The sequence below is a fragment of the Thalassophryne amazonica genome, chromosome 4, assembly GCF_902500255.1.
Source record: "Thalassophryne amazonica chromosome 4, fThaAma1.1, whole genome shotgun sequence".
Taxonomy (NCBI): Eukaryota; Metazoa; Chordata; class Actinopteri; order Batrachoidiformes; family Batrachoididae; genus Thalassophryne; species Thalassophryne amazonica.
This window is the reverse complement of record NC_047106.1, coordinates 62,107,784-62,135,621: the sequence shown is the minus strand read 5'-3', so window position 1 is coordinate 62,135,621 and position 27,838 is coordinate 62,107,784. Positions and strand designations below refer to the sequence as shown.

The window sequence follows — 27,838 nt, the reverse complement described above, 5'->3', positions numbered from 1 at the left end:
CTTTCACAGTAACAGTAAAAAGTGTTACTTTATTTTCATGTGCAGTTAAAATCGTTCATATTTACCCTGTTCCTGGCAATGCAACAAAGCAGGGTATAGCTTCACTGGTGTGTGTGTGTCTGTGAACAAGATGCATCAAAAACAGATTTCCTTCAAAGATTGTGGGAATATTAGATTAGATTTTGGATCAGTTTGGTGGAAGGTCAAGTTGAAGGAAAACATGGTCCAAAAAGGACCTTTTTTTAGTGTGTCTCAACAACCAAGAAGCCGAGATGGGTGAGCTGAAGCATGTATCGATCAGCAAAATATTTGTGATTGACTGGTATGAATGACTTCAATATGAAGTTATACAGAAGTGATAGAGAGTCAAAAACACCATTACAGACACAAGTATATTTATTTACATTTACGAGGTCTGTCAATAAAGTATAGGTCCTTTTTATTTTTTCAAAAACTATATGGATTTCATTCATATGTTTTTACGTCAGACATGCTTGAACCCTTGTGCGCATGCTTGAGTTTTTCCACGCCTGTCGGTGATGTCATTCCCCTGTGAGCACTCCTTGTGGGAGGAGTTGTCCAGCCCCTCGTCGGAATTCCTTTGTCTGAGAAGACGTGCGGACGGATTGCAGCATCGGCTCGCAGCCGCCGCGACGCTCCGCCACAGGAAAAACACCTCTGTTGGAAGCCTTAAGGACAAGTTGGAACATGCCCAGCTGTTAAACAATTTCTCATATACTCACTCCACTGAAAGCCATCAAAAGCCGCCTGGATTTTACAAATGGTTATCAACACGGAGGTGTTTTTCCTGTGCCGCCACACCGCGCCGGCTGCGTCCCGACGCGCGGACCCGTCCGCACGTCATTCATTAAAAAAAAACTCCTTTAACAGTGGAATATCTGTTGGGAAGGTGTCGTGACACGGACCCACAACAGGGGGCGCTAAGGAACGGACAATGGACAAGCCAACCAGTAACAATTTAATGTTGTGAAAACACACAACGGAATACAGACAGAGATATGGATTGCCAATGAGACACCAGGTGACGTGTGGGCAGGCTCGAAGATAGAAGACCTCTGGCAAGAGAAGAGCCGATTCCCACACAGCTTCCACCACCAGCGGGCCTGAAGAACACCGGAGCCGCCAAGTCCCGAGTCCCCAGGTGGCCTCTGCCTTCGGCTGTCAACCCTGGTACTGCTGGCAGAGAACAGAGAAAATCCAGGTGAGTGTGAATCCGCACACTCAGTAGTCCACTCACAGTCAATGTTCTTTTTGGGAGGGAGCACCTCCACCTCCAATCGCACACTCGTGCATCTCCTGTGTAACCACTTATCTGCTACAGCGCGTGATGCGAAGTCGTCGCGGTCACGCCCTTCTCCAGCTCCGATAAGAACACCACAGGGCAAGCGGCTGCAAGGAAGAGTTATGTTAGCAGAGAAAATTACCACAGAGAAGAGTACCTCTTGGTTGCTGATTTCTCGGCGGGGAGGTGGAGTTGTAGTCCGGCTTTTATGGTGATGTGGTGAATGAGTGACAGCTGGTGCTGATGATGAATGACAGCTGTCACTCTCCGTTGCTCCGACGCCCTCTCGTGCTTGAAGCCCGCACTCCAAGCAGGGCGCCATCTGGTGGTGGTGGGCCAGCAGTACCTCCTCTTCTGGCGGCCCACACAACAGGACCCCCCCCTCAACGGGCGCCTCCTGGCGCCCGACCAGGTTTATCCGGGTGACGTCGGTAGAAGTCGGCCAGGAGGTCTGGGTCCAGGATGAAGCTCCTCTTCACCCAGGAGCGTTCTTCGGGTCCGTACCCCTCCCAGTCCACCAGGTATTGGAACCCCCGGCCCTTCCGACGGACGTCCAGGAGCCGACGCACGGTCCACGCCGGCTCCCCGTCGATGATCCGGGCAGGAGGCGGTGCAGGTCCAGGGGTGCAAAGTGGAGAGGTGTGACGGGGTTTCAAACGGGACACATGGAAGACAGGGTGGATCCGCAGTGAAGCTGCAGCTGCCAGCTTCACTGCGGCCGGGCTGAGGACCTTGATGATGGGGAACGGTCCGATGTAGCGGTCCTTGAGTTTTGGTGAGTCGACCTGGAGTGGTATGTCCTTGGTAGAAAGCCACACCTCCTGCCCGGGCTGGTTCGCAGGGGCCGGGGAACGCCGGCGATCTGCATGGGCCTTGGCCCTCGTCCGAGCCTTCAACAGGGCAGAACGGGCCCTGAGGTGGGCCTGGACCAAGGGCACTCCGACCTCTCCCTCCACAAGTGGGAACAATGGGGGCTGGTACCCCAAACACGCCTCAAATGGGGAGAGGCCGGTAGCAGACGAGACCTGGCTGTTATGGGCATACTCGATCCAGGCCAGATGGTTACTCCAGGCCGCCGGGTGCGCGGAGGTCACGCAGCGAAGGGCCTGCTCCAGCTCCTGGTTAGCCCGTTCTGCCTGGCCGTTTGTCTGGGGGTGGTACCCGGACGAGAGACTCACGGTGGCCCCCAGCTCCTTACAGAAACTCCTCCAGACCTGCGAGGAGAACTGGGGACCACGATCTGATACGATGTCCAACGGTATCCCATGCAGACGCACTACGTGGCGGACCAGGAGGTCTGCCGTCTCCTGGGCCGTCGGGAGCTTCGGGAGGGCCACGATGTGGGCGGCCTTGGAGAACCGGTCCACTATCGTGACGATGACGGTGTTGCCCTGGGACGGCGGGAGGCCCGTGATGAAGTCCAGACTGATGTGGGACCAGGGGCAATGAGGCACCGGCAGGGGCTGGAGGAGGCCCGTGGTCCTCCTATGGTCCGCCTTGCCCCTGGCACAGGTGGTACAGGCCTGGACGTAGTCCCGGATGTCGGCTTCCAGGGACGCCCACCAGAAGCGCTGCTGGACAACTGCCACGGTCCTACGCACCCCGGGATGACAGGACAGCTTGGATCCGTGACAGAAGTCCAAGACGGCAGCTCTGGCTTCTGGTGGGACGTACAATCGGTTCTTAGGGCCTGTCCCCGGGTCCGGGTTTCTTGCCAGGGCCTCCCGGACGGTCTTCTCCACGTCCCAGGTGAGGGTGGCCACGACAGTGGACTCGGGGATGATGGTCTTGGTTGGATCCGACAGCTCAGCCTTGGCTTCCTCTTCGTGCACCCGGGACAGTGCGTCCGAGCGTTGGTTCTTAGTCCCGGGGCGGTATGTTATCTGGAAGTCAAAGCGCCCGAAGAACAGAGACCAGAGGGCTTGCCTGAGGTTCAGCCGCTTGGCGGTCCAGATGTACTCCAGGTTCCGATGGTCCATGAAAACCGTGAAGGGCAACGCTGCTCCCTCCAACAGGTGTCTCCACTCTTCAAGAGCCTCCTTCACCGTGAGGAGTTCCTGATTGCCCACGTCATAGTTGCGCTCAGCTGGGGTCAACCTGCGGGAAAAATAGGCACAAGGATGGAGAACCTTATTAGACTCCCCACCCTGCGACAGCACGGCTCCTATCCCCGAGTCAGAGGCATCCACTTCGACAATAAACTGGCGATCAGGGTCAGGCTGCACCAGAACTGGTGCAGTCGAGAACCGACGTTTCAACTCCTTAAACGCGGCTTCGCACCGATCCGACCAGGTGAAGGGGACTTTAGTGGAGGTCAGGGCAGTCAGGGGGCTAACTACCTGACTGTACCCCTTAATGAACCTCCGGTAAAAATTTGCAAAGCCGAGGAACTGTTGCAGCTTCCTTCGGCTTGTTGGTTGGGGCCAATCTCTCACCGCCGCGACCTTGGCCGGATCAGGGGCGACGGAGTTGGAGGAGATGATGAACCCCAGGAAGGACAAAGAAGTGCGGTGGAACTCACACTTCTTGCCCTTCACGAACAACCGGTTCTCTAACAACCGCTGTAGGACCTGACATACATGTTGGACATGAGTCTCAGGGTCCGGAGAAAAGATGAGTATATCATCCACATATACGAAGACAAACCAATGCAGGAAGTCCCGCAAGACGTCATTTACCAAAGCTTGGAACATCGCGGGGGCGTTAGTGAGGCCGAACGGCATGACCAGGTACTCAAAGTGACCTAACGGGGTGTTAAATGCCGTCTTCCACTCGTCTCCCTTCCGGATCCGAACTAGGTGGTACGCATTCCTAAGATCAAGTTGAGTGAAGATTTTGGCTCCATGCAGGGGCGTGAACATCGAATCCAACAGAGGTAACGGGTATCGGTTGCGAACAGTGATCTCGTTCAGCCCTCTGTAATTGATGCATGGACGGAGTCCGCCGTCTTTTTTGCCCACGAAAAAGAAACCTGCACCCATCGGGGATGTGGAGTTCTGGATCAGCCCGGCGGCTAAGGACTCCCGGATGTAGGTCTCCATTGATTCGCGTTCCGGACGTGAGAGGTTGTACAGCCTGCTGGATGGGTACTCAACGCCCGGGATCAAATCGATGGCACAATCGTACGGTCGGTGCGGGGAAAGAGCGAGTGCCAGATCTTTGCTGAAGACGTCAGCTAAATCGTGGTACTCCTTTGGCACCGCCGATAGATTGGGGGAAACTTTGACCTCCTCAGTAGCCGTCATGCCGGGTGGAACCGAGGATCCTAAGCACTCCCGGTGGCAGGTTTCGCTCCACTGCATCACAACCCCAGACGGCCAATCAATCCGGGGATTGTGCTTCACCATCCATGGGAACCCTAAAATCACTCGGGAGGTAGAAGGTGTTACGTGAAACACAATCTCCTCCCTGTGAATCCCAGACACAACCAAGGTCACTGGCTGTGTCTGATGTGTGATTAATGGAAGTAGGGTGCCATCTAGTGCCCGCACCTTCAAAGGTGAAGGCAGAGCCACCAGAGGGAGCCCCACTTCCTTTGCCCATCTGCTGTCCAGCAGATTCCCTTCCGATCCCGTGTCTACCAGTGCTGGGGCGTGAAGGGTTAAATCCCCACTCAGGATTGTTACTGGGATTCGTGCAGATTTGCGGGGCTTTCCCGCGTGTGTGTTATGGCCCACCCTTAGCCCAGTTTCTAAGGATGGGCGTTGTAGTTTGACCGTTTGGGGGCAGTCCTTTTGCATGTGCTCACATGAGCCACAGAAAAAACACTCCCCACGGGCCAGCCTCCTTTGTCTGATGTTTACTTTCATTTTGGCCCTGCTCGTGTCCATAGCTTCGTCAGCAGGGGGAGCTGTTGCCACACGGAGCTCTCTGGCAGTGAAGCGTGGGGACGACGACACCCTTTCGGAACCGGAAGGGAGAGGGGCGGCTCGGGCCTGGCCTGCTCCCGACGGTGTTCATTCAAACGGTTGTCAAAGTGTATAACCAAATCGACAAGCCCATCGAAATCCCGCGGTTTCTCCTTAGCCAGCAAATGCTCCTTCAGGACCGGAGACAGTCCGTTTATGAAGGCGGCGCGGAGCGCAACGTTATTCCAGCCGGACCTCGCTGCCGCGATGCGGAAGTCGACTGCATACGCAGCTGCACTCCGGCGCCCCTGTCTCATCGACAGCAGCACGCTCGTAGCAGTCTCGCCTCTGTTGGGATGATCAAGAACCTGTTTGAACTCCCGCACAAACCCAGCGTAAGACATTAGGAGCTGTGAGTTCTGCTCCCAGAGCGCCGTAGCCCATTCGCATGCCTCTCCTCGAAGCAAATTGATCACATAAGCCACCCGGCTAGCGTCCGACGCGTACATGATTGGACGCTGTGCAAAAACGAGCGAACACTGCATAAGGAAGTCTGCGCACGTCTCGACAGAGCCTCCGTACGGTTCCGGAGGGCTTATGTATGCTTCAGGGGATGGTGGGGGGGGGGGGTCGTTGAACGACCAGTGGAATGTCTGTGTCGGGCCCAGGACCAGCGAGAGGAGGGACTGCAGCAGCGCCTTGATCGCGCGCTTCCACCCTGGCGGTGAGAGCCTCCATCCTCCGATTAAGGAGTACATTCTGCTCGGTCACCAAATCCAACCGAGCCGTGAAGGCGGTTAGGATATGCTGCAGATCACTCAACACACCTCCCGCTGACCCCTGCGCCTCTTGCTCTTCCATTGGCCGTTCAAGCTCTGGTTGACGCCCCTCAGGATCCATGACGCTTGGCCGAGAAATCCTGTTGGGAAGGTGTCGTGACACGGACCCACAACAGGGGGCGCTAAGGAACGGACAATGGATAAGCCAACCAGTAACAATTTAATGTTGTGAAAACACACAACGGAATACAGACAGAGATATGGATTGCCAATGAGACACCAGGTGACGTGTGGCCAGGTGACGTGGCCTCTGCCTTCGGCTGTCGACCCTGGTACTGCTGGCAGAACAGAGAAAATCCAGGTGAGTGTGAATCCGCACACTCAGTAGTCCACTCACAGTCAATGTTCTTTTTGGGAGGGAGCACCTCCAATCACACACTCGTGCAGCTCCTGTGTAACCACTTATCTGCTACGGAGCGTGATGCGAAGTCGTCGTGGTCACGCCCTTCTCCAGCTCCGATAAGAACACCACAGGGCAAGCGGCTGCAAGGAAGAGTTATGTTAGCAGAGAAAATTACCACAGAGAAGAGTACCTCTTGGTTGCTGATTTCTCGGCGGGGAGGTGGAGTTGTAGTCCGGCTTTTATGGTGATGTGGTGAATGAGTGACAGCTGGTGCTGATGATGAATGACAGCTGTCACTCTCCGTTGCTCCGACGCCCTCTCGTGCTTGAAGCCCGCACTCCAAGCAGGGCGCCATCTGGTGGTGGTGGGCCAGCAGTACCTCCTCTTCTGGCGGCCCACACAACAATATCCGGATAAAATGCTGAAACCGACTTCTTCTGAAACTTCTCTGTTCTCTCACAACGTCCTGGATCAATAGAGCCTGAAATGTGGAGGTTTTCAGCTTGAAACAGGCTGACGACGGCGCCTGGGAGCGCTACGCGATGTTCCGCTCCGTGGGAAGTCCTTAAAGTGACAGTATCACCTCAAATCTCTCATCAGCCGTTAAAATTTTCACCGAAAACCAGCTTAATTTTTCGAACCGTGTCCACGTCGATGTGCCTCACAGGTTTAGAAAAAATTTTGATCAAACAAAGCGCCAGTCTCTCAGCAACTTCTCAGACAAAGGAATTCCGACGAGGGGCTGGACGACTCCTCCCACAAGGAGTGCTCACAGGCGAATGACGTCACCGACAGGCGTGGAAAAACTCTCGCATGCGCACGAGGGTTCAAGCATGTCTGACGTAAAAACATATGAATGAAATCCATATAGTTTTTGAAAAAAATAAAAAGGACCTATACTTTATTGACAGCCCTCGTATGTCATGGTGTGTCGAGGGCAGAGGATGTGCATTAGCCCTCTGACACCTTTCACTTTGGTTTGTTTTGTTTCCCCTAGGTTTTTGTGGAAAAAGAATTCATTGGTGTTCTGGATTACAAAAAACTAGAAGTTTTTATCCTTGATGGAAAGGTAATGTATGACTGCATTCACAGTTTTGTGTAGTCTTTCGAGTCCTGTAAGGTTGTGAGATCTGAACACAAACCAGTAACCTAAGGTGGCGGCTGGATGTCTTGAGTACTAGATCTCATGGGTAGATTCTCACCCACTGATTGAATAAGTTTATGTCAAACTCGTGTTTTCATAGGGAGACTAAACTGAAGAGTATCACTTGAGTGTCAGCTGTGGTATTTTAGGCATGTCATGTTTCTCTACACCTATCCGGCACACATGTGTGCCCCTGTTGTAGGAGAACGTAAAGAGGATGCTCACATTTCTCCTGGTTGTAACAAATGCATCGCTATTGGTGCATTGCTGCCACCTTCTGCATCAGTCTGTTATAGCAGCACTAAATCCTCTCGAGTCCAGTGACAGATTTTTATTTTTTTTTTTACTTTTTTCATGCGATCGGTTGGGCACACCAGAACTAAATCTTTCTCAGTAGACTGCAAGGCTGCAGGTGTCTCCATGTTTCCTTTTTCCCTCACTTTTTACGTCAGTCATGGTAAGAGTAAAGCTAGCCTGTGTTGTGTTGAAACTGAAGTGTTGCCAGATACACCTTATGATTTCTAGTCTAAAGCCTTTTCAAAAACTGCCTTCAGCCTGTAATATAAAATTCCAAACTTGGCACCCGTGCTCTGCTTCATCCAGAAATTTAGTTACACAATGTCAGATTGCATATTATAGCCGGTCAGCTCTGTGTCAGCCTGATCCCATCAGATCTCAGAAGCTAAGCAGTGCAGAATCTGGTTAGTACTTGAATGGGAGACCTCTTTGGAACACCAGCGGCTGTGTGTGTTTCTCCGGGTAAAACTGGAGTTGTGTAAGGAAGGGCGTCCAGTGTAAAAGTTGTGCCAAATACCAATGCAGATCAGGCTGTGTCCGCTGTGGCGACCCCAAACAAAACAGGAGCAGCTGAAAGGATAATAACAACAACGTTAGATTGCATATTGTTAAAACAACAATCACAATATTGTTGTGGATAATACATCTTGCGCACCTCTAGGCAAGAGTAGGACTATACTGTGAAATACAGTTGACATCACTGTGGGGTTAGCTACGACTACCAAACCTCACCACCTTCAAATTTATTTAACTTGATAAAGAAAAAACAAAACATAGATTTAGGACCCTAATTTATCATTGTGTACAAATGCGTGGCTGAGGTACATTTGGGGTGAGAGGACACATACTTTGAGCGCAGTGCTGGGTGCAGATCTGCACAACATAAAATCAACCAGTCAGAGTTTTAAATGTCATTTCCTTTACACCGCATTGAGGCACTGAAAAAGTGGACTTACGTGAAAGATTTTCTGGTGAGTTTATGGAGTAGTGCTACCCTCCCCGAGCGCTCCAGCCAGAAGTCACCACCAAAGATCTTTGAGGTGAAATAGTGAAGCAGTCGGGTGAAGCTTTGCACTTGTTTAATGCGTGTTTACATTTCTATTGTTTAATGGATTATTTCTGTCAACCTGATATTGTCACTATCAAGGCACGAGTGTGTACTACCCTTCCGTCTTACTATGCATTTAACATAGCATTCAAATGCAAAAAACACCATATTCACATCCCCTTTGACATGAAAACTACTGCAGTACTGCACTAAGAGCAAATGGTAAGAGTCATATTAAAACATTCTTTTGTTTATTTTGTATTAAAAACCATTAAGGTTGTAAATTTGTTTGAAAGAGCATTTTTAAATTAACTGATGGTAAAAGGACTTAGATAGGACAAGGAGTAGGATTGAATAATCATATGCTTCTTCCTACTCCCTTTTGGATATGTTGTGTTAACATTCGAATCCAGTTACATTTTTTCCGCGAGTCTGATTGGTTAAGCGTGTGAGATTTCAGACCGTATAATATTGGGGTAACGGTGGCAAAATATTTGACCATTTCACATTTGGATGTTTTATTCCGCACCCTGACCGGTGTTGTGTTGAGATGTCATTCCTATCGAATGTCATTCCTGTCCTCCCTGCAGCTGCGCATGCACACACATGCGCAATATTGTCTCAGGATGCGCAACTGTCGATTTATGTGACGAGACGCACAATTTGACATTTTACTATTTATCACTTAAACAGTGCACTTCTCCTTGACGTAGCTTGAACAATCAAGTAATAATCTACCAGACTTAAAAAATGTACAAATTTCCATGTTATTTTATGTCTAAAAATAAATGTCCAAGGTTCCTTATGTTAAACAAGAAATTATCTAATCTGAAATAACAGGTGGTTTTGATTTATAGATGAAAGGTTTCTAAAGAACCATTTATTGATTTAGCTATTTTAATTACAAGTGTTCTAAACTTTTTTAAACAGTAATCAGAAATTTTGAGGTAACAAACAACAACAACAAAAAAAAAACATTTCCAAGGATTTTTCTTCAGACACGTGGTTTCTGCACTGATCTGTGGTTCAAATCCCAGCCTGACTGGAAAATCACTAAGGGCCCTTGGGCAAGGTCTTTAATCCCCTGTTGCTCCCGGTGTGTAGTGAGCGCCTTGTATGGCAGCACCCTGACATTGGGGTGAATGTGAGGCATAATTGTAAAGCGCTTTGAGCGTCTGATGCAGATGGAAAAGTGCTATATAAATGCAGTCCATTTACCATTTGTACAGATCAGTGGTTTCTGCCACTAGTCTTCCGTGTTTTGTCCCAACGCGGCGTTCCTATTGTACAGCGCGAAGCTACGTCGAAGCTCAGCGCGTCGAAAGTTCAAAAGTCAACTTGAAAAGGAAAAGGAAAAAAAAAACTTACATTTGCGTCCTGACAGTCCTTAGTGTACCCCTCTGATGCTTTCCAGTGTTCAACAAGTTCAGAGCAGCGCAGTGAATGTGAATGAAGACGGATGCTCTTTAAGACGCGTTCCTAAATGTGATGAGTGCGCACGTCGTTCGTGCACACACCATCTCTTGCTCCGTTTTGCAGACAAACGATTACAGGACAATTTGTTTTGTTTTTTTTCTTTTTGTTAATCAGATGACAGGTTGTTGTCCTGAGGACTCGGTCAGCACCGGGTCCTGCTGCGCACGGAAGGATGACTGAGCAAGAGTTTCGGTGGGAAAGTGTCCATCATCCTCTTGTCATTCCATCGAGGTGTCAGGCTGAGCGCATAAACACACCAACAGCAGTTCTGCGAAAGAAAGTTTGCGCGCGTAACTCCCCCCACCTCTGTCCGGGTTACAATTCCATCTCTTCTTCCCAAATTAACTGCGCAACTCTTGTTCCCTTTTCTCCTCTGGAATTGGTTTCAGCCGCACGCGTGTGCGAGAATGTCTGGTTGAACTTATGTTTTTTCTTTTGTTCAGTTAAAAAAAAAAGACTGGGTTGAACTTTCACCGCGTCAGCCTGCCGACAAGCGGCAATGCGCGCTCCCGTCAGAAGCATTGCGTCAAAAGCCGAGCTAAAGCGACGCTTCTGACGCCTCTAAAAAGCAACGCGTCTCACGCCTCTGACGCTTCCGAAGTGTGAAAGGCCCATTAATCTGCAACAATGAGCCTGAAATAGCGCTGATCAAAATAATGAGGATAAAATCTATGCTAATGTGTCGCTGCTAATGTGTCGCTGTAAAACTCCTTTTTACCAGCTCCGCTTACGTGACCATATAACCAGCATGAATGTCCGCAAATCATCAGACACAATAGGGTTATTCCCTAATTGTTCTTTTGTTTGGTCTTTTTTATGATTTGTTGCTTTTCTGTGTTTGTTGTTCTTCTTTGTTTGTTTTGTTTTTCATGACCAAAATAAAACTTTCATTCATTCAAGGTGAATTTGGACTGCATGTATTTTTTATACATTGCAGAACTTTTCAGTTGTCACGCATACGTACATATGTATACATTGGATTAACTTTAATGTACTTGCAGTGTGTCCTGTGCAAATGTATTATTTAGGACAATACAAATATTAGATTGAGACAAAGTATCTGCAGATAATCAGTATTAAATGAGTAGTTGGGATCATGGCATGGGCAAAAAAAAAAGTATTGATTGGGACATCCCTACAGTCCATTCTTATATTAATCTGATCAACTAAAATAAGGTATTTCCTCCATTTCCTCCATTTTTGTCCATTACATCCATGCAAACATATTGCTGTGTTTTGTTAACACCTCTCCTGGTTTGTGTTTGTGTCCACTTTAGGGAGATAGAACTCTCAGTTTACTGATAGAGAACTGTGGAAGAGCAAATTACGGGACCACCCTGGACGAGCAATGCAAAGGTAAAAACTCTTCCACAAATTATTGTTTCAGCAAGAAAAATGTCTGAGCAAATCACCAATGTTTTCAATCATGGGTCACAAAAGAAAATAAACAAAAGTATCTTAACCTTCTGAGGACGAGCAGCTTTGACTCATCTTTCAGGTCTTGTTGGAGATATCGAGCTGAACAGTCAGATCCTCCAAGACTTCATTATTTATAGCCTGGATATGAAGCCAGGCTTTGTAAACAGGTCTGTGTGTCTCAATTACTATCCAGTTTCTCTCCATGTTTGTGTTTCTTTGCCATTACACCTGCTGCCTGATTCTCTCCAGCTGATTATCGCCTACTTAACACAGTTACTGTGGGAACAGGATAGCATTATGCACAAATCAGAGCAGAGACTTCAATTTGGTGTCTGCAAATCAATTTAAATGTTTTGGATTACCTAGCTGGAGTTAAGTCAGATTTGTGCCTTATGGCTATGCAATACATACAGTGAGGAAAATAAGTATTTGAACACCCTGCGGTTTTGCAAGTTCTCCCACATGGAGGGGTCTGAAATTTTCATCTTAGGTGCATGTCCACTGTGAGAGACATAATCAAAAAAAAAAAAAATCAATAAATTACAATGTATGATTTTTTTAATCATTTAGTTGTATGTTACTGCTGCAAATAAGTATTTGAACACCTACCAACCAGCAAGAATTCTGGCTCACATAGACCTGTTAATTTTTAATTAAGAAGCCCTCTTATTCTGCACTCTTTACCTGTATTAATTGCACCTGTTTGAACTTGTTACCTGTATAAAAGACACCTGTTCACACACTCAATCAATCACACTCCAACCTGTCCACCATAGCAAAGACCAAAGAGCTGTCTAAGGACACCAGGGACAAAACTGTAGACCTGCACAAGGCTGTAATGGACTACAGGGCAACAGGCACGCAGCTTGGTAGAAGACAACAACTGTTATGATTATTTATTAGAAAGTGGAAGAAACACAAGATGACTGTCATTCTCCCTCGGTCTGGGATTCTATGCAAGATCTCACTTTGTGGGGTAAGGATGATTCTGAGAAAGCTCAGAACTACACAGGAGGACCTGGTCAGTTACCTGAAGAGAGCTGGGACCACAGTCACAAAGATTACATTAGTAACACATGATGCTGTCATGGTTTAAAATCCTGCAGAGCAGCAAGGTCCCCCTACTCAAGCCAGCACATGTCCAGCCCCGTTTGAAGTTCACCAGTGAACATCTGGATGATCCAGAGGAGGCATGGGAGAAGGTGATGTGGTCAGATGAGACCAAAATAGAGCTGGAGTGGCCTGGCCAGTCTCCAGACCTGAACTCAATAGAAAATCTTTAGAGGGAGCTGAAACTCCAAACCTGAAAGATTTGGAGAAGATCTGTATGGAGGAGTGGACCAAAATCCCTGCTGCAGTGTGTGAAAACTTGGTCAAGAATTACAGGAAACGTTTGACCTCTGTAATTGCAAACAAAGGCTACTGTACCAAATATTAACATTGATTTTCACAGGTGTTGAAATACTTATTTACAGCAGTAACATACAAATAAATTATTATTTTTTTAAAAATCATACATTGTGATTTCCAGAATTTTCTTTTTAGATTATGGCTCTCACAGTGGACATGCACCTAAGATGAAGATTTCAGACCCCTCCATGATTTCTAAGTGGGAGAACTTGCAAAATCGCAGGGTGTTCAAATACTTATTTTCCTCACTGTAAGTGGAAGATTTAAGCTGGACAGGATGACCCCCCCCCCCCCCCCCCCCAAAAAAAAAAACCTCAGAACCCATAAAACTTTAATAAATCCTTCAAAGGTCCATCAAATTTCTTGAAATTTCCTGGACTTAAACCTCAGTGTGTGTATGATCATTCCCCAAAGTTTCACTTATCTTGGTCACTTTGGTCACCAAGACATGTTGGGGAAGACGGTTGTTCCAGTCATCAACATATCCTGTCATCTAAGGAAAAGACATTCTGCCTGGAGGCCTATTTCACTAACAAATCATACCATTTGGAGGATAATTTTGAAATAACATAACTTTAATGCAAAGTGACCAAGTTATTTTAAACTTTGGGGTATGATCGTACACAAACTGAAGTTTAACTTTAGCAGATTTCTTGAAATTCCAGCAAATGTCTTAAAATTTACTGAACCTTTGTAGGATTTATTACAATTTTTATGGGTTCAGTTTTTTGGGTCACCCTGTATATAAAATGTTGAAAAGTTTAAGGGACTAATTCATATGGGTCTGTTTTGACAGCTCAGAGGGCACAAGTCCATTTGGGGGGTGTCTGTGAGGAGTTTGCTATTTAATTTCCGCAAAATACTCGTGCAAAGCCAGGTGTCATGGAAAGGGTTGAATTTAGCATATTCATATTCATATTGACTGAGTTTTCATACTGACATTTCAGCAATCTTACAAGTTAATTGTGTAAACCACACTGTGCAATATACAGTTATCTTACTTTGGTGAGACTTCAAGTTTGATGTTTGTGCTAGACTGATTGATGGTACTGTATTTTCTGGAGTATTCATCACTTTTTTTCTGTTTGTGGAACTCACTTTTTAGGGCCCCTTCACAGATAGTACGAATCATGGTGAATCACGGTGGAACAGCTCGTATGAGTGAACCACGAAAATGGCGTGCACAATCCAGCTGCAACAGTATCGTGCATGTGACGGTGTCATGCGAGTAGTTTCTTGTGCAATATCTGTAATCCATGTGCAATATTCCCATGCAATATGATTCCACAGTTGTATATAATTCTCGTTTTACATTACTTAGTCCACATTTCATTTTATTTTATTTTATTTTACCTTGTGTTTATATTAGTTGTACATATACTCTGAATAATTTACTGTTAAATTTCACTATCTTTTATTTGGCTAAAAATTACTCTGTACCACGGAAAGCACCTTTTTGGAGTTGCACTCAGATCTCGTTGTAATGCAAATTACAATGACAATAAAGGCGATTCTGATTTTGATTCTGATTCTAGGAACACAGTGTGAGCATCTGGGACGTGGTGCACCACATTGAACTGCTGATGTGGGAAAAAAAACAAACAGCTGTATAATTAGTGAATATCACTGGATTGATATAAATAATAAATAAAAGGCAACACGGTACTTGGAAGGAGTACTTTGAGGATCTCCTCAATCCCATCGTCACGTCTTCCGAAGAGGAAGCAGAGACTGGGGACTCGGAGGCGGACTCATCCATTACCCAGGCCGAAGTCACCGAGGTGGTTAGAAAGCTCCTCGGTGGCAAGGCTCCTGGGGTGGATGAAATCCGTCCTGAATACCTTAAGTCTCTGGATGTTGTGGGGCTGTCTTGGCTGACACGCCTCTGCAACATTGCATGGCGATCAGTGACAGTGCCTCTGGATTGGCAGGCCGGGGTGGTGGTCCCTCTGTTTAAGAAGGGGGACCGGAGGGTGTGTTCCAACTTTAGGGGGATCACACTCCTCAGCCTCCCCGGTAAGGTCTATTCCAGAGTACTGGAGAGGAGAATTCGACCGATGGTTGAACCTCGGATTCAGGAGGAGCAGTGTGGTTTTCGTCCTGGTCGCGGCACACTGGACCAGCTCTACACGCTCCATCGGGTGCTCGAGGGTTCATGAGAGTTTGCCCAACCAGTCCACATGTGTTTTGTGGATCTGGAGAAGGCATTCGACCGTGTCCCTCGGCGCACCCTGTGGGGAGTGCTCCGGGAGTACGGGGTCCGGGGTCCTTTGCTAAGGGCTATCCGGTCCCTGTACGACCGCAGCAGGAGCTTGGTTCGCATTGCCGGTAGTAAGTCAAACCTGTTTCCAGTGCACGTTGGCCTCTGCCAGGGCTGCTCTTTGTCACCGGTTCTGTTCATTATTTTTATGGACAGAATTTCTAGGCGCAGCCAGGGTGTAGGGGGGGTCTGGTTTGGGAACCACAGAATCTCGTCTCTGCTGTTTGTGGACGATGTGGTTCTGTTGGCTTCGTCAAATCAGGACCTTCAGCGTGCACTGGGGCGGTTTGCAGCCGAGTGTGAAGCGTCCGGGATGAAAATCAGCACCTCCAAATCCAAGGCCATGGTTCTCGACCGGAAAAAGGTGCTTTGCCCTCTTCAGGTCGGTGGAGTGTCCTTGCCTCAAGTGGAGGAGTTTAAGTATCTCGGGGTCTTGTTCACGAGTGAGGGACGGATGGAGCGTGAGATCGATAGACGGATCGGTGCAGCATCTGCAGTGATGCGGTCGCTGTATCAGACCATCGTGGTGAAGAGAGAGCTGAGTAGGGGGGCAAAGCTCTCGATTTACCGATCGATCTACGTTCCGATCCTCACCTATGGTCATGAGATTTGGCTCATGACCGAAAGAACGAGATCGCGAGTACAAGCGGCCGAGATGAGTTTCCTCCGCAGGGTGGCTGGGCGCTCCCTTAGAGATAGGGTGAGGAGCTCGGTCACTCGGGAGGAGCTCAGAGTCGAGCCGCTGCTCCTCCATGTCGAAGGAGTCAGTTGAGGTGGCTCGGGCATCTTTTCCGGATGCTCCCTGGACGCCTCGCTGGAGAGGTGTTCTGGGCACGTCCCACTGGGAGGAGGCCCCGGGGAAGACCCAGGACACGCTGGAGGGACTACATCTCTCGGCTGGCTTGGGAACGCCTTGGGGTTCCCCCGGAGGAGCTGGAGGAGGTGTGTGTGGATCGGGAGGTCTGGGCGGCTTTGCTTGAGCTGCTGCCCCCGCGACCCGACTCCGGATAAAGCGGAAGAAAATGGATGGATGGATGGATGGATAAAAGGCAACACAATACAGAACCCCGTGGTTAAATAACCCTGGTTAAACAAAAAAAATGCCACTCTGCAAACCCTGATAACCAGACGGAAACTTTACCACTGCTCTACAATCAGTCTTATAACAGGAGCATGAAATGGCTAAATTAACAAGCAGATAAATGTATTTTTAAAAAAAAGAGAAAAAAAGTGCTGTGATAACTGACCAAATGGCGTTTGTTACGGCCTATTTCTGCTGATATGTGACTGAAAGTGGCGTATTTGTCGCACTTTTGGCTTGTTGTATGGTCCTGCGGCGCGCAGCTCACAGGACATGCGTGTCCTGTCAGACAGACGTGACATTCAGATCGCCTGCTGCATGGCCACATGAACTGACGATCTGTTTCAGCTGGGACAGCCTGTCAGTGTGCATGCTGTGCACACTCTCCAGCCCATCACAAAAGCGATATACGAGATCTGTCCAAAAAGTATCGGACCTTTTTATTTTTTGCAAAAACCATATGGATTTGAATCACGTGTGATTGCATCAGCCAAGCTTGAACCTTCGTGCGCATACGTGAGTTTTTTCACGCCTGTCGGTTGCGTCATTCGCCTGTGAGCAGGCTTTGTGTGAGCAGTGGTCCACCCCTCTCGTCGTTTTTTTATTGCAAATAAATGTCTGAACGATTTGGAGCTTTGCTGCATCGATTTTTTTTTTTTTCCAGAAACTGTGAGAGACCTCCAGGTGGACACTGTTCGGAAATTAATATGGCTTTCAGGGACGATTTTGTGGGGATTACACAGATTAAGGAGTGTTACTGCCGCTTTAAGGACGGCCCACAACTGCTGAGAGTGCGCCGCGCTCCCAGCGCCGATTGACAGGCTGAATCAACCAGATCATTTCCAACGTGAAGGCTTTGTTGATCCGGGGCGTTGTCTGACTTCTACAAAAAAAGGAAAAAGGTGTGGACATCAGCACTTTTTCGACACATTCCACTGTTAAAGGAGTTTTTTTCATGGGAAGAAAAGCGGACGAATGCGCCACTGTGCCGTTCATGGCGCGGGACAAAACCACCTCCGTGTTGGCCTCACAGGACGGATTTGAGATGGCTTTCAGACGGCTGTCGGTGGGTTTTCAGTCGTGTGACTAACCAAGAAATTGTGGATGAGCCTGGACATGCCAGAACATGTCCTGTGAGGCTTCATCACGGCGTTGCTTTGCGCCATGCGGCTCCACCGCGACGCGCGGAATTCCTCCGCACATCTGTCTCAATGTGCCGAAAAAGTGCTGATGTCCACGTCTTTCACAATTCCTGTGCTAGTCAGAGGACGTCCCGGATAAAACACAGCGTCCAGTTTGGAAATGAACGGCACATTCCACTGTTACAGGAGTTTTTGTCATGGAAAGAGGAGTGGACCAGTGCTCACACAAAGCCTGCTCACAGGCGAATGATGCAACCGACAGGCGTGAAAAAACTCACGCATGTGCACGAAGGTTCAAGCTTGGCTGATGCAATCACACGTGATTCAAATCCATATGGTTTTTGCAAAAAATAAAAAGGTCCGATACTTTTTGGACAGACCTCGCATGTTTTTGTGTATTTCCACGTGAGGACAGCAGGCAGAGACATGTGCCTCACGGAGGATTGTTGTAAGTTCATGTTCTTCAAAACACGGTATGTGTTCTCCGGCTGGGATGTCCAGGAGCACAGATCACAACAGCCACGGCTGTAAGCAAATATGCTCCCCTTGTCCGTTCAGCGCCCAGACCAACGTGTCACTCTCTGTGTTATGCAGTCATTCATTTTTGTTATTTGCTATGAAATTGCGTATGTAGGTATTGTCGTAATTATTTATATAACTGTCCTGGTGGTGGTTTCTGTGTTTTTAATGTGTGCACTGAGCTGTCATCCAGCTGTCAGTTTGCTGTGATCAGCTGACAGGCCCCTCCCCGTGCTTTGTGTGCGATCAGACCTGGCTGTCTGGCCCTCATATGATCAGATCTGTATATACATATGAGCATTTTATGCAAGTGTGACCCCCCCCGGCATGCCATATGTTTTGGGGTTGCGGGGGAGGGGGCAGGACACATGCACACACGTGTGAGACACGTGCACCACGTGTTGCATTGTAACTCCACAGTCGTGCAGCACTTAGACAAATTTCACATCCAGCTTGAAAGTGATCATCTGCTGACTGTTTTCGTGATGATAGTGTGAATGGCCACACATTTTTAAAGTTCCAAATGAACGGTGTTAGATGTTTGTGTGTCACCTGGAGATTTTGATGGGCTCTCACAGCGCACACTCTGTCTTTCAGCCGCTGGTGTGCGCAAATAGTTGTAGCAACAGGTGTATGAGACGTTGGAAGCAGCTTCAATTTTACATGGATTGCATAGGATTCCTGCTTCATGCGCAATTCGAACACATTTGTACTATGTGTGAAGGGCCCCTTAACACAGCATTTCCCCTTGCAAATTTAACAACTAAATGTGTGATGGACAGCAGATTGGATGTTATTTGACAAAGTTTGGACAACAGAAAACAGGAGATAAACATACCGTAGTGAACAGTGATTTTTTTTTTTTTTTTTTTTACAGGAAGCCCTCAGCTTGTGGTGTTTGCCGTAAAAATGTTAAATTCCAAAAAAGAAAGATGGACAAATAAACGTGCAGTGGACAACATAATGGACGTTATTTGATGAAGATGAACAGATTGCTGACCCACAGTCTTGGAAACACTAGAATAAAACCCCATTGAGTCCATCTGATTTCTGTTTCATGGGCTCTTAAATTTATAATTTTTGAGCACTGTTCTCATCTACTATTATGATTGAACTTTCTTTAGTGCGTGGAATCCTTGTAAAGCCCTCTATAAATAGTCCCACATTTTTTTTTTGTTTGTTTTTTGGTATATAAGTTGCACCATAGAATAAGTTGCAGGGCCTCCCAAAGTAGTAAAAATACTCCAGAAAATATGGTACTTACACCAAATTTTGGGCAAGATGAAATCAGTAAGATGCTGAAATGTCATCAGCATGTATCACCAGTGGTGCGATGCAAGCTAAGATGAATCAGTTCTCTGCCAGGGTGGTTGCCATCCAGGACCAGGGACACCACATCTGTGGCACCAGCGCAGACTTGACTTTACTTGTCTTGAATTAAGAAAAAATATAGCTCTTGCAATACTGATATTCACATGTGTGGACCCATGGCTTGACCTCCACTGTGTGTTTTGCACCAGTGTCACATGAATTGGTGAATCTTTTCAGACTGCATTTCTATTCATTGATTGATCTGTATCTGTGGTTGCAATAGTGTGACAATGACTGCTTTTGAACCTCTCGTACAGTGTGACATGGGATCACTATATCAGAGCAGTGACCAATGATATTGCCACCTTTCGTTCATTCGGTACTTTGTTTCCCACAATCCCCCTGCGCTTCCCAGAATGCACGCGGTGCCAGCAAAGTTCCGGCATTTTAAGGCCATCCAAGTAATGGCTAGAGAGGATGTGGATGACACCGATTCAGTGAGTTCATGAGCAATTAAGATGACACGTTCTCTCAAGTTGAGAGGGTTATCAAGAAGCAATGTAGTACCTGTGATGAACTTCTGCTGTGTCCCAATATTGTCTTGTTGTCCATACCTCACTAGGTGTGTTTACATTACAACCCAATTCCAATGAAGTTGGGACATTGTGTGAAATGTAAATAAAAACAGAATTCAATGATTTACAAATCCTCTTCAATCTATATTCAGTTGAACACACCACAAAGACAAGATATTTAATGTTCAAACTGATAAAGTTTATTGTTTTTGTGCAAATATTTGCTCATTTTGAAATGGACGCCTGCAACCCGTTTCAAAAAAGCTGGGACAGGGGTATGTTTATCACTGTGTTACATCACCTTTCCTTCAAACAACACTCGATAAGCGTTTGGGAACTGAGGACACTAATTGTTGAAGCTTTGTAGGTGGAATTCTTTCCCTTTCTTGCTTGATGTACAAATTCAGTTGTTCAACAGTCTGTGGTCTCCGTTGTTGTATTTTGCACTTCATAATGCGCCACACATTTTCAATGGGCGACAGGTCTCCTGCACTCTTTTACTATGAAGCCACGCTGTTGTAACATGTGCAGAATGTGGCTTGGCATTGTCTTGCTGAAATAAGCAGGGACGTCCCTGAAAAAGACGTTGCTTGGATGGCAGCATGTGTTGCTCCAAAACCCGGATGTACCTTTCAGCATTGATGGTGCCATCACAGATGTGTAAGTTGCCCATGCCATGGGCACTAACACACCCCCATACCATCACAGATGCTGGGTTTTGAACTTTGCGCTGGTAACAATCTGGATGGTCTTTTTCCTCTTTTGTCCGGAGGACACGGTATCCATGATTTCTATAAACAATTTGAAATGTGGACTCATCAGACCACAGCACACTTTTCCACTTTGCTTCTGTCCATTTCAAATGAGCTCGGGTCTAGAGAAGGCGGCAGCAGTTCTGGATGTTGTTGATGTATGGCTTTCGCTTTATATGGTAGAGTTTTAACTTGTACTTGTAGATGTAGCGACGAACTGTGTTTACTAGCAATGGTTTTCTGAAGTGTTTCTGAGCCCACGCGGTAAGATCCTTTACACAATGATGTCTGTTTTTAATGCAGTGCCGCCTGAGTGATCGAAGGTCATGGGCATTCAATGTTGCCGCTTACGTGTAAAAAGTTCTCCATATTATGGACTGTAGATGATGGAATCCCTAAATTCCTTGCAATTGAACATTGAGAAACGTTGTTCTTAAACTGTTGGACTGTTTTTTTCACGCAGTTTTTCACAAAGTGGTGAACCTCGCCCCATCTTTACTTGTGAACGGCTGAGCCTTTTGGGGATGCTCCTTTTATACCCAGTCATGACACTCACAATTAATGTCCTCAGTTCCCAAACTCTTATTGAGTGTTGTTAGCAGGAAAGGTGATGTAACAGAGTGGTAAACATACCACTGTCCCAGCTTTTTTGAAATGTGTTTCAGACATCCATTTCAAAATGAGCAAATATTTGCACAAAAACAATAAAATTTATCAGTTTGAACATTAAATATCTTGCCTTGGTGGTGTATTCAATTGAATATAGGTTGAAGCGGATTTGCGAATAATTGTATTCTGTTTCATTTACATTTTACACAACGTCCCAACTTTATTGTAATTGGGGTTGTACTATCCAGGACATTTTGGCATACAGTCAGTTTGCATCTGTGTATCGTGTGCCAAAAGCCTTTGTTCCTCATTCTGATACTCAGTTTAAAGCAGATTCTCCTAAGTGTGACTGTATGCCTAAATACATTGCATTTGTGATTGGCTGAAAGTAATGAGCTCAAATTAGCTGTTGAACAGGTGTACCTAATGAATTGTGTGGCAATTTTATGGATCTCAGTGACATGCAGTGCCAGTTAAGTTATTAAAAGTCTATTAACCAACATAAAAAGGTGTGATTTTGTGATTTAAAGAAAAAAGCACAAGACAAAGTGACAGTAGAGAGCTGTGACTTCTGCTTTTATAATACTTTTAACCAATGTGCTCTGGAAGCGTGTGAGTAAAATGGAAAGTACAGTGTGTTCTCTTTTAATAGTCTTCAGAGTTCAGGCCTTTGGGTGTCTCTGTCAAAGCAGAGGTCTTTCCCAGGGTTTTTCCAGGCCAGGATGACTTTAGACGACCGTCCTCGAGACACCTTCATCACACTCCCTGTAAGTACAAAAGTCAGAAGAGCTTCCATCCAACACAACTGCACCATTAAGTGTGGACTGTTTTGTTTTGAACCACATTGTTTATTCATGATCACGTTGCTTTGGTTGCTCTCACAGATGCATGACTAAAAAAAAAAAATGTAAATGATCATTAAAGATCTACTTTCAACTCAGATTTTCTTACAACGCAGCAAATACATTTGTGGCCCCTCAAGCTTTTACATATTTGTCATATCCTTTATATGGCAGATATTCTGTAATGTTATAATGCAATTGTGTCCTGGTTTTCAGTCTTTCTTTTAATCTAAAAAGGAATTATAAAACATTTTTGATCAAAATTATATTTATTCAGACAATCCATGTCTGATACTTACAAATCAGTTTTTATTTATTTCAGTAACAGTGGAAAAAATACATATTTAAAAAAATAACTTATTTTTGAGTGAATTCTGTATTACAGTATGCTAAATAATTTTAACACCAAAATATAGATGAAGTGGCGACTTGGTAATATTGTGATCAACAACAAATAATGAAGTCATCATAATCAGGGTCTTTTTTTCCTGTATCATTTGTTACTTTTATGTTTTTGTTTGCTGCAAAATGCAAACAAATATCTTGCTTATAGATGTGTAATATGCTAAATATTTTGTGTAGAAACACTCAACATTTGTTGATTACTAAAATATCTCAAAATTATAACTGTCAAAATGAGACCCGCAATTATGGAATAACTAGCGTGTTGCCCATGGAGATCCATGGGCTCTAGATTGGGTAGTGTTTATAAAATAGGTAGCTGACATTTTTCAAGGGCGGTAATAAATTATGCAAAGTTTCTATAATGAGTTGGAATGGCTTGTGAGTCCAGAATGTTTTTAGAACCTTAGACCTCAGCTGTTTTTAAAGGAAGAAATCAACCCTTTTATATCCTGTTAATTATGTAATTTTGTAATGCTAACTTACTGTCATAATGTATTTATAAATTGTTTAGGTTCTTGTTATCATATACACACCATTATTATTATTATTATTATTATTGCTATTTTGTTATTTAATTTTTAAATTAACCACAATGGAAATAAGTGTTTTTAACATTCTGGTGTCATCCATGTATTTTTAATGTATTTACAATTATATTATGTTTTTACATTAAACTTACAAAATAAAATCATGCATGCATACACGTACACAGATGCCACATCATTTGAATGTAATTATCAACATCCATCGTTCAGTATTGTTGGCTAATATCTGTAATTTCTCCAAAAATATTAGTCCTATCAATCTTCCATGTTGGCGGCGTTCATCCTTGACCCACAATGCATAAGTATGCCAAATGGCAGATGTCAGCTCTCCTCAGTTTGTCCATAATCAAAGTTAGAAGCATGCATGTGCAGTTGCGCACATGCATAGACGTACACAGAGGCCACTTGGCTTTTAATATATAGATAACCAACAAATTGGTTGTAGTAGCAATATCGGTTGCAAATGCAATCTTCACATACAACTTATGTTTTGAGCACACTGCCTTGTACATTGTACACACGGCATGGGCCCTTGTGGACAGATTCTGTATCAGAATAGTCTGACATCAGATATCAGATATAGTGTGATCTTCATTGTCCAATGCCAACTCATCTCTGTGAGCCAAGTTGTTTTCATTATCACTGTAGACATTAAGTATCTGCATAAAGGCTTCCGCAGCACTAAATCTTGCTACTCTGTCTGTAAGGGCCCCTTCACACATAGTACGTATAAATACAAATCAGGGCAAATCATGGCGGAACAGCTCGTATAAGTGAACCATGAAAACATAGAGCCGACAGGCAGGAGCGAACGATCCCGCTGAGACAGTTTCGTGCACACAATGCTGTCATGCTAACGGGAACACAGTGCGAGCAACTGGAGCATGTGTAACTACATCACGCAGCTGCTGGTGAAAAAAATACATGCCACCTATGGGATTCGAACCTGCAATTTACAAAAGCTGTGATTGCCAGCCAGAAACTTTACCACTGCTCTACCATCGCTGTCCTGTAAAAGGTGCGGAAAAATGCCTGAAATCAACAAGGAGATGGATGTATTAAAAAAAAAAAAAAACACACATACCATTAAAAAAAAAAATGCATTTTATTGAATGTCTCTTATCAAACGGACAGTACAAGTACAACCCCAATTCCAATGAATTTGGGACGTTGTGTGAAATGTAAATAAAAAACAGAATACAATGATTTTCAAATCCTCTTCAACCTATATTCAATTGAATACACCACAAAGACAAGATATTAAATGTTCAAACTTATAAACTTTATTGTTTTTGTGCAAATATTTGCTCATTTTGAAATGGGTGCCTGCAACACATTTCAAAAAAGCTGGGACAGTGGTATGTTTTCCACTGTTACATCACATTTTCTTCTAACAACACTCAGTAAGCGTGGGTATAAAAGGAGCATCCCCAAAAGACTCAGCCGTTCACCAGCAAAGATGGGGTAAGGATCACCACTTCATGAACAACTGCTTGAAAAAATAGTCCAACAGTTTAAGAACAATGTTTCTCAACGTTCAGTTGCAAGGAATTTAGGGATTCCATCATCTACAGTCCATAATATAATCAGAAGATTCAGAGAATCTGGAGAACTTTCTACACGTAAGCGGCAAGGCCAACAATCAACATTGAATGCCCGTGACCTTCGATCCCTCAGACAGCACTGCATTAAAAACCAACATCATTGTGTCAAGGATCTTACCGTGTGGGCTCAGGAACACTTCAGAAAACCATTGTCAGTAAACACAGCTAAGCACAACGGAGACCTCGGACTGTTGAACAACTGAAGTCGTACACCAAGCAAGAAAGGGAAAGAATTCCACCTACCAAGCTTCAACAATTAGTGTCCTCAGTTCCCAAATGCTTATTGAGTGTTGTTAGAAGGAAAGGTGATGTAACACAGTGGTAAACATACCACTGTCCCAGCTTTTTTGAAACGTGTTGCAGGCATCCATTTCAAAATGAGTAAATATTTGCACAAAAACAATAAAGTTTATCAGTTTGAACATTAAATATCTTGTCTTTGTGGTGGCGAATTTAACAACTAAACATGTGATGGACAACAGATTGGATGCTATTTGACAATGTTTGGACAACAGAAAACAGGAGATAAACACATGCTGTAGTGAACAGTGTTTTTTTTTCACAGGAAGCCCTCAGCTTGTGGTGTGTACCATAAAGAATTTTAAATTCAAAAAAAGAAAGCTGGACAAATAAACGTGTAATGGACAACATATTAGACATTATTTGATGCAGATGAATTTGATGCGACATGTGTACAGTGTCGGAGGCAGTTCCAATTTTTCACGATTGGCATGCAGTTCCTCCTTTGTGTGCTAGTCAACTTAAATCATGTGCTGTGTGAAGGGGCCCTGAGCCATGGCTCACCGTAAAACATTACAGTGTGGGGATTGTACGTAGAAGGTCTTGTAATCCAGTGCAGTCATCCATGAACACACTGTGAAACAGATGAGGCAATGGATGGATGCTGGCCCTGCACCCCAGGGTGCCAAACTTATCTTGTGATGCCCTGCCTGTGGCACCAATGACTGCATGCTCACCTCAATACTGCACTTTGTTTTTTATGCTATTCTGTTTTTTCTATTTCCTGTTTCTTCAGCTTGGTAAAACTTTGTAAAAAACAACAAACCCCCCCCGTAACAATTAGAATGGCCTAAGCAGTGGGTCACCTCTGAGTCTGGTTTGCTTGAGGTTTCTTCCTCAACATCATCAGAGGGAGTCTTTCCTCACCACTGTTGCCTGTGTGCTTACTCAAGGAGGTTGGTAAGGTTAGACCTAAAGCCCAGGTTACACAGACGGTTTTGTCGGCGGGTAGTACGTAGACCGAAGTTCGCGGTAGTTCCGGCTGTTTTCATGGTGGAAAGGGGCGGAGCATTTCGCCGGCGTTTTGAGTGCCGTACTAGCCGCAAATCCGCGGATAAAATGCTGCTAAATCCACCGAATAAAGCGGTGTTTTGATGCCGTAGCATCCGGCACACATCAGGCAACGGGGGTTAATACCCAGTTCTATCCTTTACAATCACAGGTTAAGATGCGCGTGAGAACGGCGGTGTTCTGCTGCCGCCGATAATGCCCTGTGTACCGCTGGATTTATCCAGGCAAATCCTGCGTTACTCCAGGAACTTTTGCATATAGGCACCGCCCCCAGAGTATAATAGGCTGAAGCAGCTGTCACTGCAGGGGGAGGGAGCTCATCCTCAGCCTTTTCTTTTCCTCTCATTTTCCCCTCCTCAACGTGTTGCTCGTCTCCACCACAGGCCTCTCCTCTGCTTCTGAACCAGACCTCTTGGTAAGTCCTTGCCTCTGCCAATTTTCTTTTAGGAGGCATACTGGAGCTTCTCTGCAAAAATATCTGGAGCTGGCCACGAGTGAGAGGCCTGCATGCAGCGCGCTAGCGTTTTTATACTTTCCGCCGCCTATCGGCCATTTGGAACGCCGTTTAAGCGGGAGGTGGCGTTTAGAACGGCATACTCTCCGCTAGCGCCGCCGTTTTGTCTTCCTCTGTCGCCAGTTAAAACGCCTTTGAGGACGCCAATGTGGGCTCTATCGCCGTTTTACATGCCGTTGGTTAGGGATACAACGCCGGCCGCCAATTATGGCGGTGTAAACTGCGGCACTACAGGAAGGGGCAGGATGAAATGGCGATTAAAAAGTATTAAACGCAGTTGTTCGCGTTGTCTCCGTCGTCACGCCAATTCTCCGGGAACGCTCCCGGAATTATTCAACATGTTGAATAATTTTTTTGACAATTCCCGGTAAAGCCGGAACTAAGCCACGCCCCCTAGTGCCGGCGATAACAACGGCATGTGATCCCTAAGATGGCCAAAAACTCTTCCGGGACGCTTCCGGGAGCTCTTACTGTCTATGTGTAACCGGGGCTTTACTCTTGTGAAGTGCCTTGAGGCAGGTTTGTTGTGATATGGTGCTGTATAAATAAAATAAACTGAATTGAAATTAAAGGTTACAATAAAATTCATGGAAGGAAAGATTTTTCTGATTACAAATATCACAATGGCAAATATAAGGGCCCCTTCACACATAGTACGAATAAGTACAACTCAGGGCGACTCACAGCGGAACAGCTCGTATGAGCGAACCACGAAATCATCAAGCTGACGGGCAGGCATGCACGATGCCACTGCGATGGTTCATGCATGCGGGAACACAGTGCGAGGAGTTTCTGCCTGGCTCTGATTATGAGTCAGAAACTTCACCACTGAGCTACCAACGCTGTCCTGTGAAAGGTGCAGGAAAATGCCTGATATCAAGAAGGACATGGATGTATTGAACAAAAATAAAACCACACATCATACAAAAAAACTGTATTTTATTGAAATCCTCTTATCAAGCGGGTAATACAAGTATGATCTGTCTGTTCCTCTGTAGATGACCCATGGTCACAGACATACAGTCATGAAATGACATGAAAGAGAAGCAGTTCGCTCTTCTCATGTCCACATCTGCTGGCGGCATGTCCAACTGGCCCTGCGTGCGTGTCCTGCCCAACATGCGTCTTGTGGATGTCACGCCACACAACAGACACAACATCATGTGGAACAGAGCTCACGTGGGTGGCGTGACATTCATATCGCCCGTTGTGTGTTATGATCTGACAGTCCAGATCACCCG

At 45.7% G+C, this 27,838-nt stretch overlaps 1 protein-coding gene across 3 annotated transcripts in view; it reads left to right on the top strand.

Moving 5' to 3' along the window:
• The window catches only part of LOC117508293 (beta-galactosidase-1-like protein 2), a 104,773-nt gene that overhangs the window by 58,715 nt on the left and 18,220 nt on the right, over positions 1-27,838 (top strand). Inside the window, exons 14-18 of one of the 3 annotated variants that reach the window (XM_034167988.1) lie at positions 7,331-7,402; positions 11,576-11,654; positions 11,797-11,884; positions 19,856-19,937; positions 22,029-22,143. In XM_034167988.1, coding sequence (XP_034023879.1) covers positions 7,331-7,402; positions 11,576-11,654; positions 11,797-11,884; positions 19,856-19,937; positions 22,029-22,143 — 436 coding nt within the window. Of the gene's footprint in view, positions 1-7,330; positions 7,403-11,575; positions 11,655-11,796; positions 11,885-14,232; positions 14,457-19,855; positions 19,938-22,028; positions 22,144-27,838 lie in introns of those variants that run through there. The other 2 variants (XM_034167987.1, XM_034167989.1) reach the window with 2 other exon arrangements.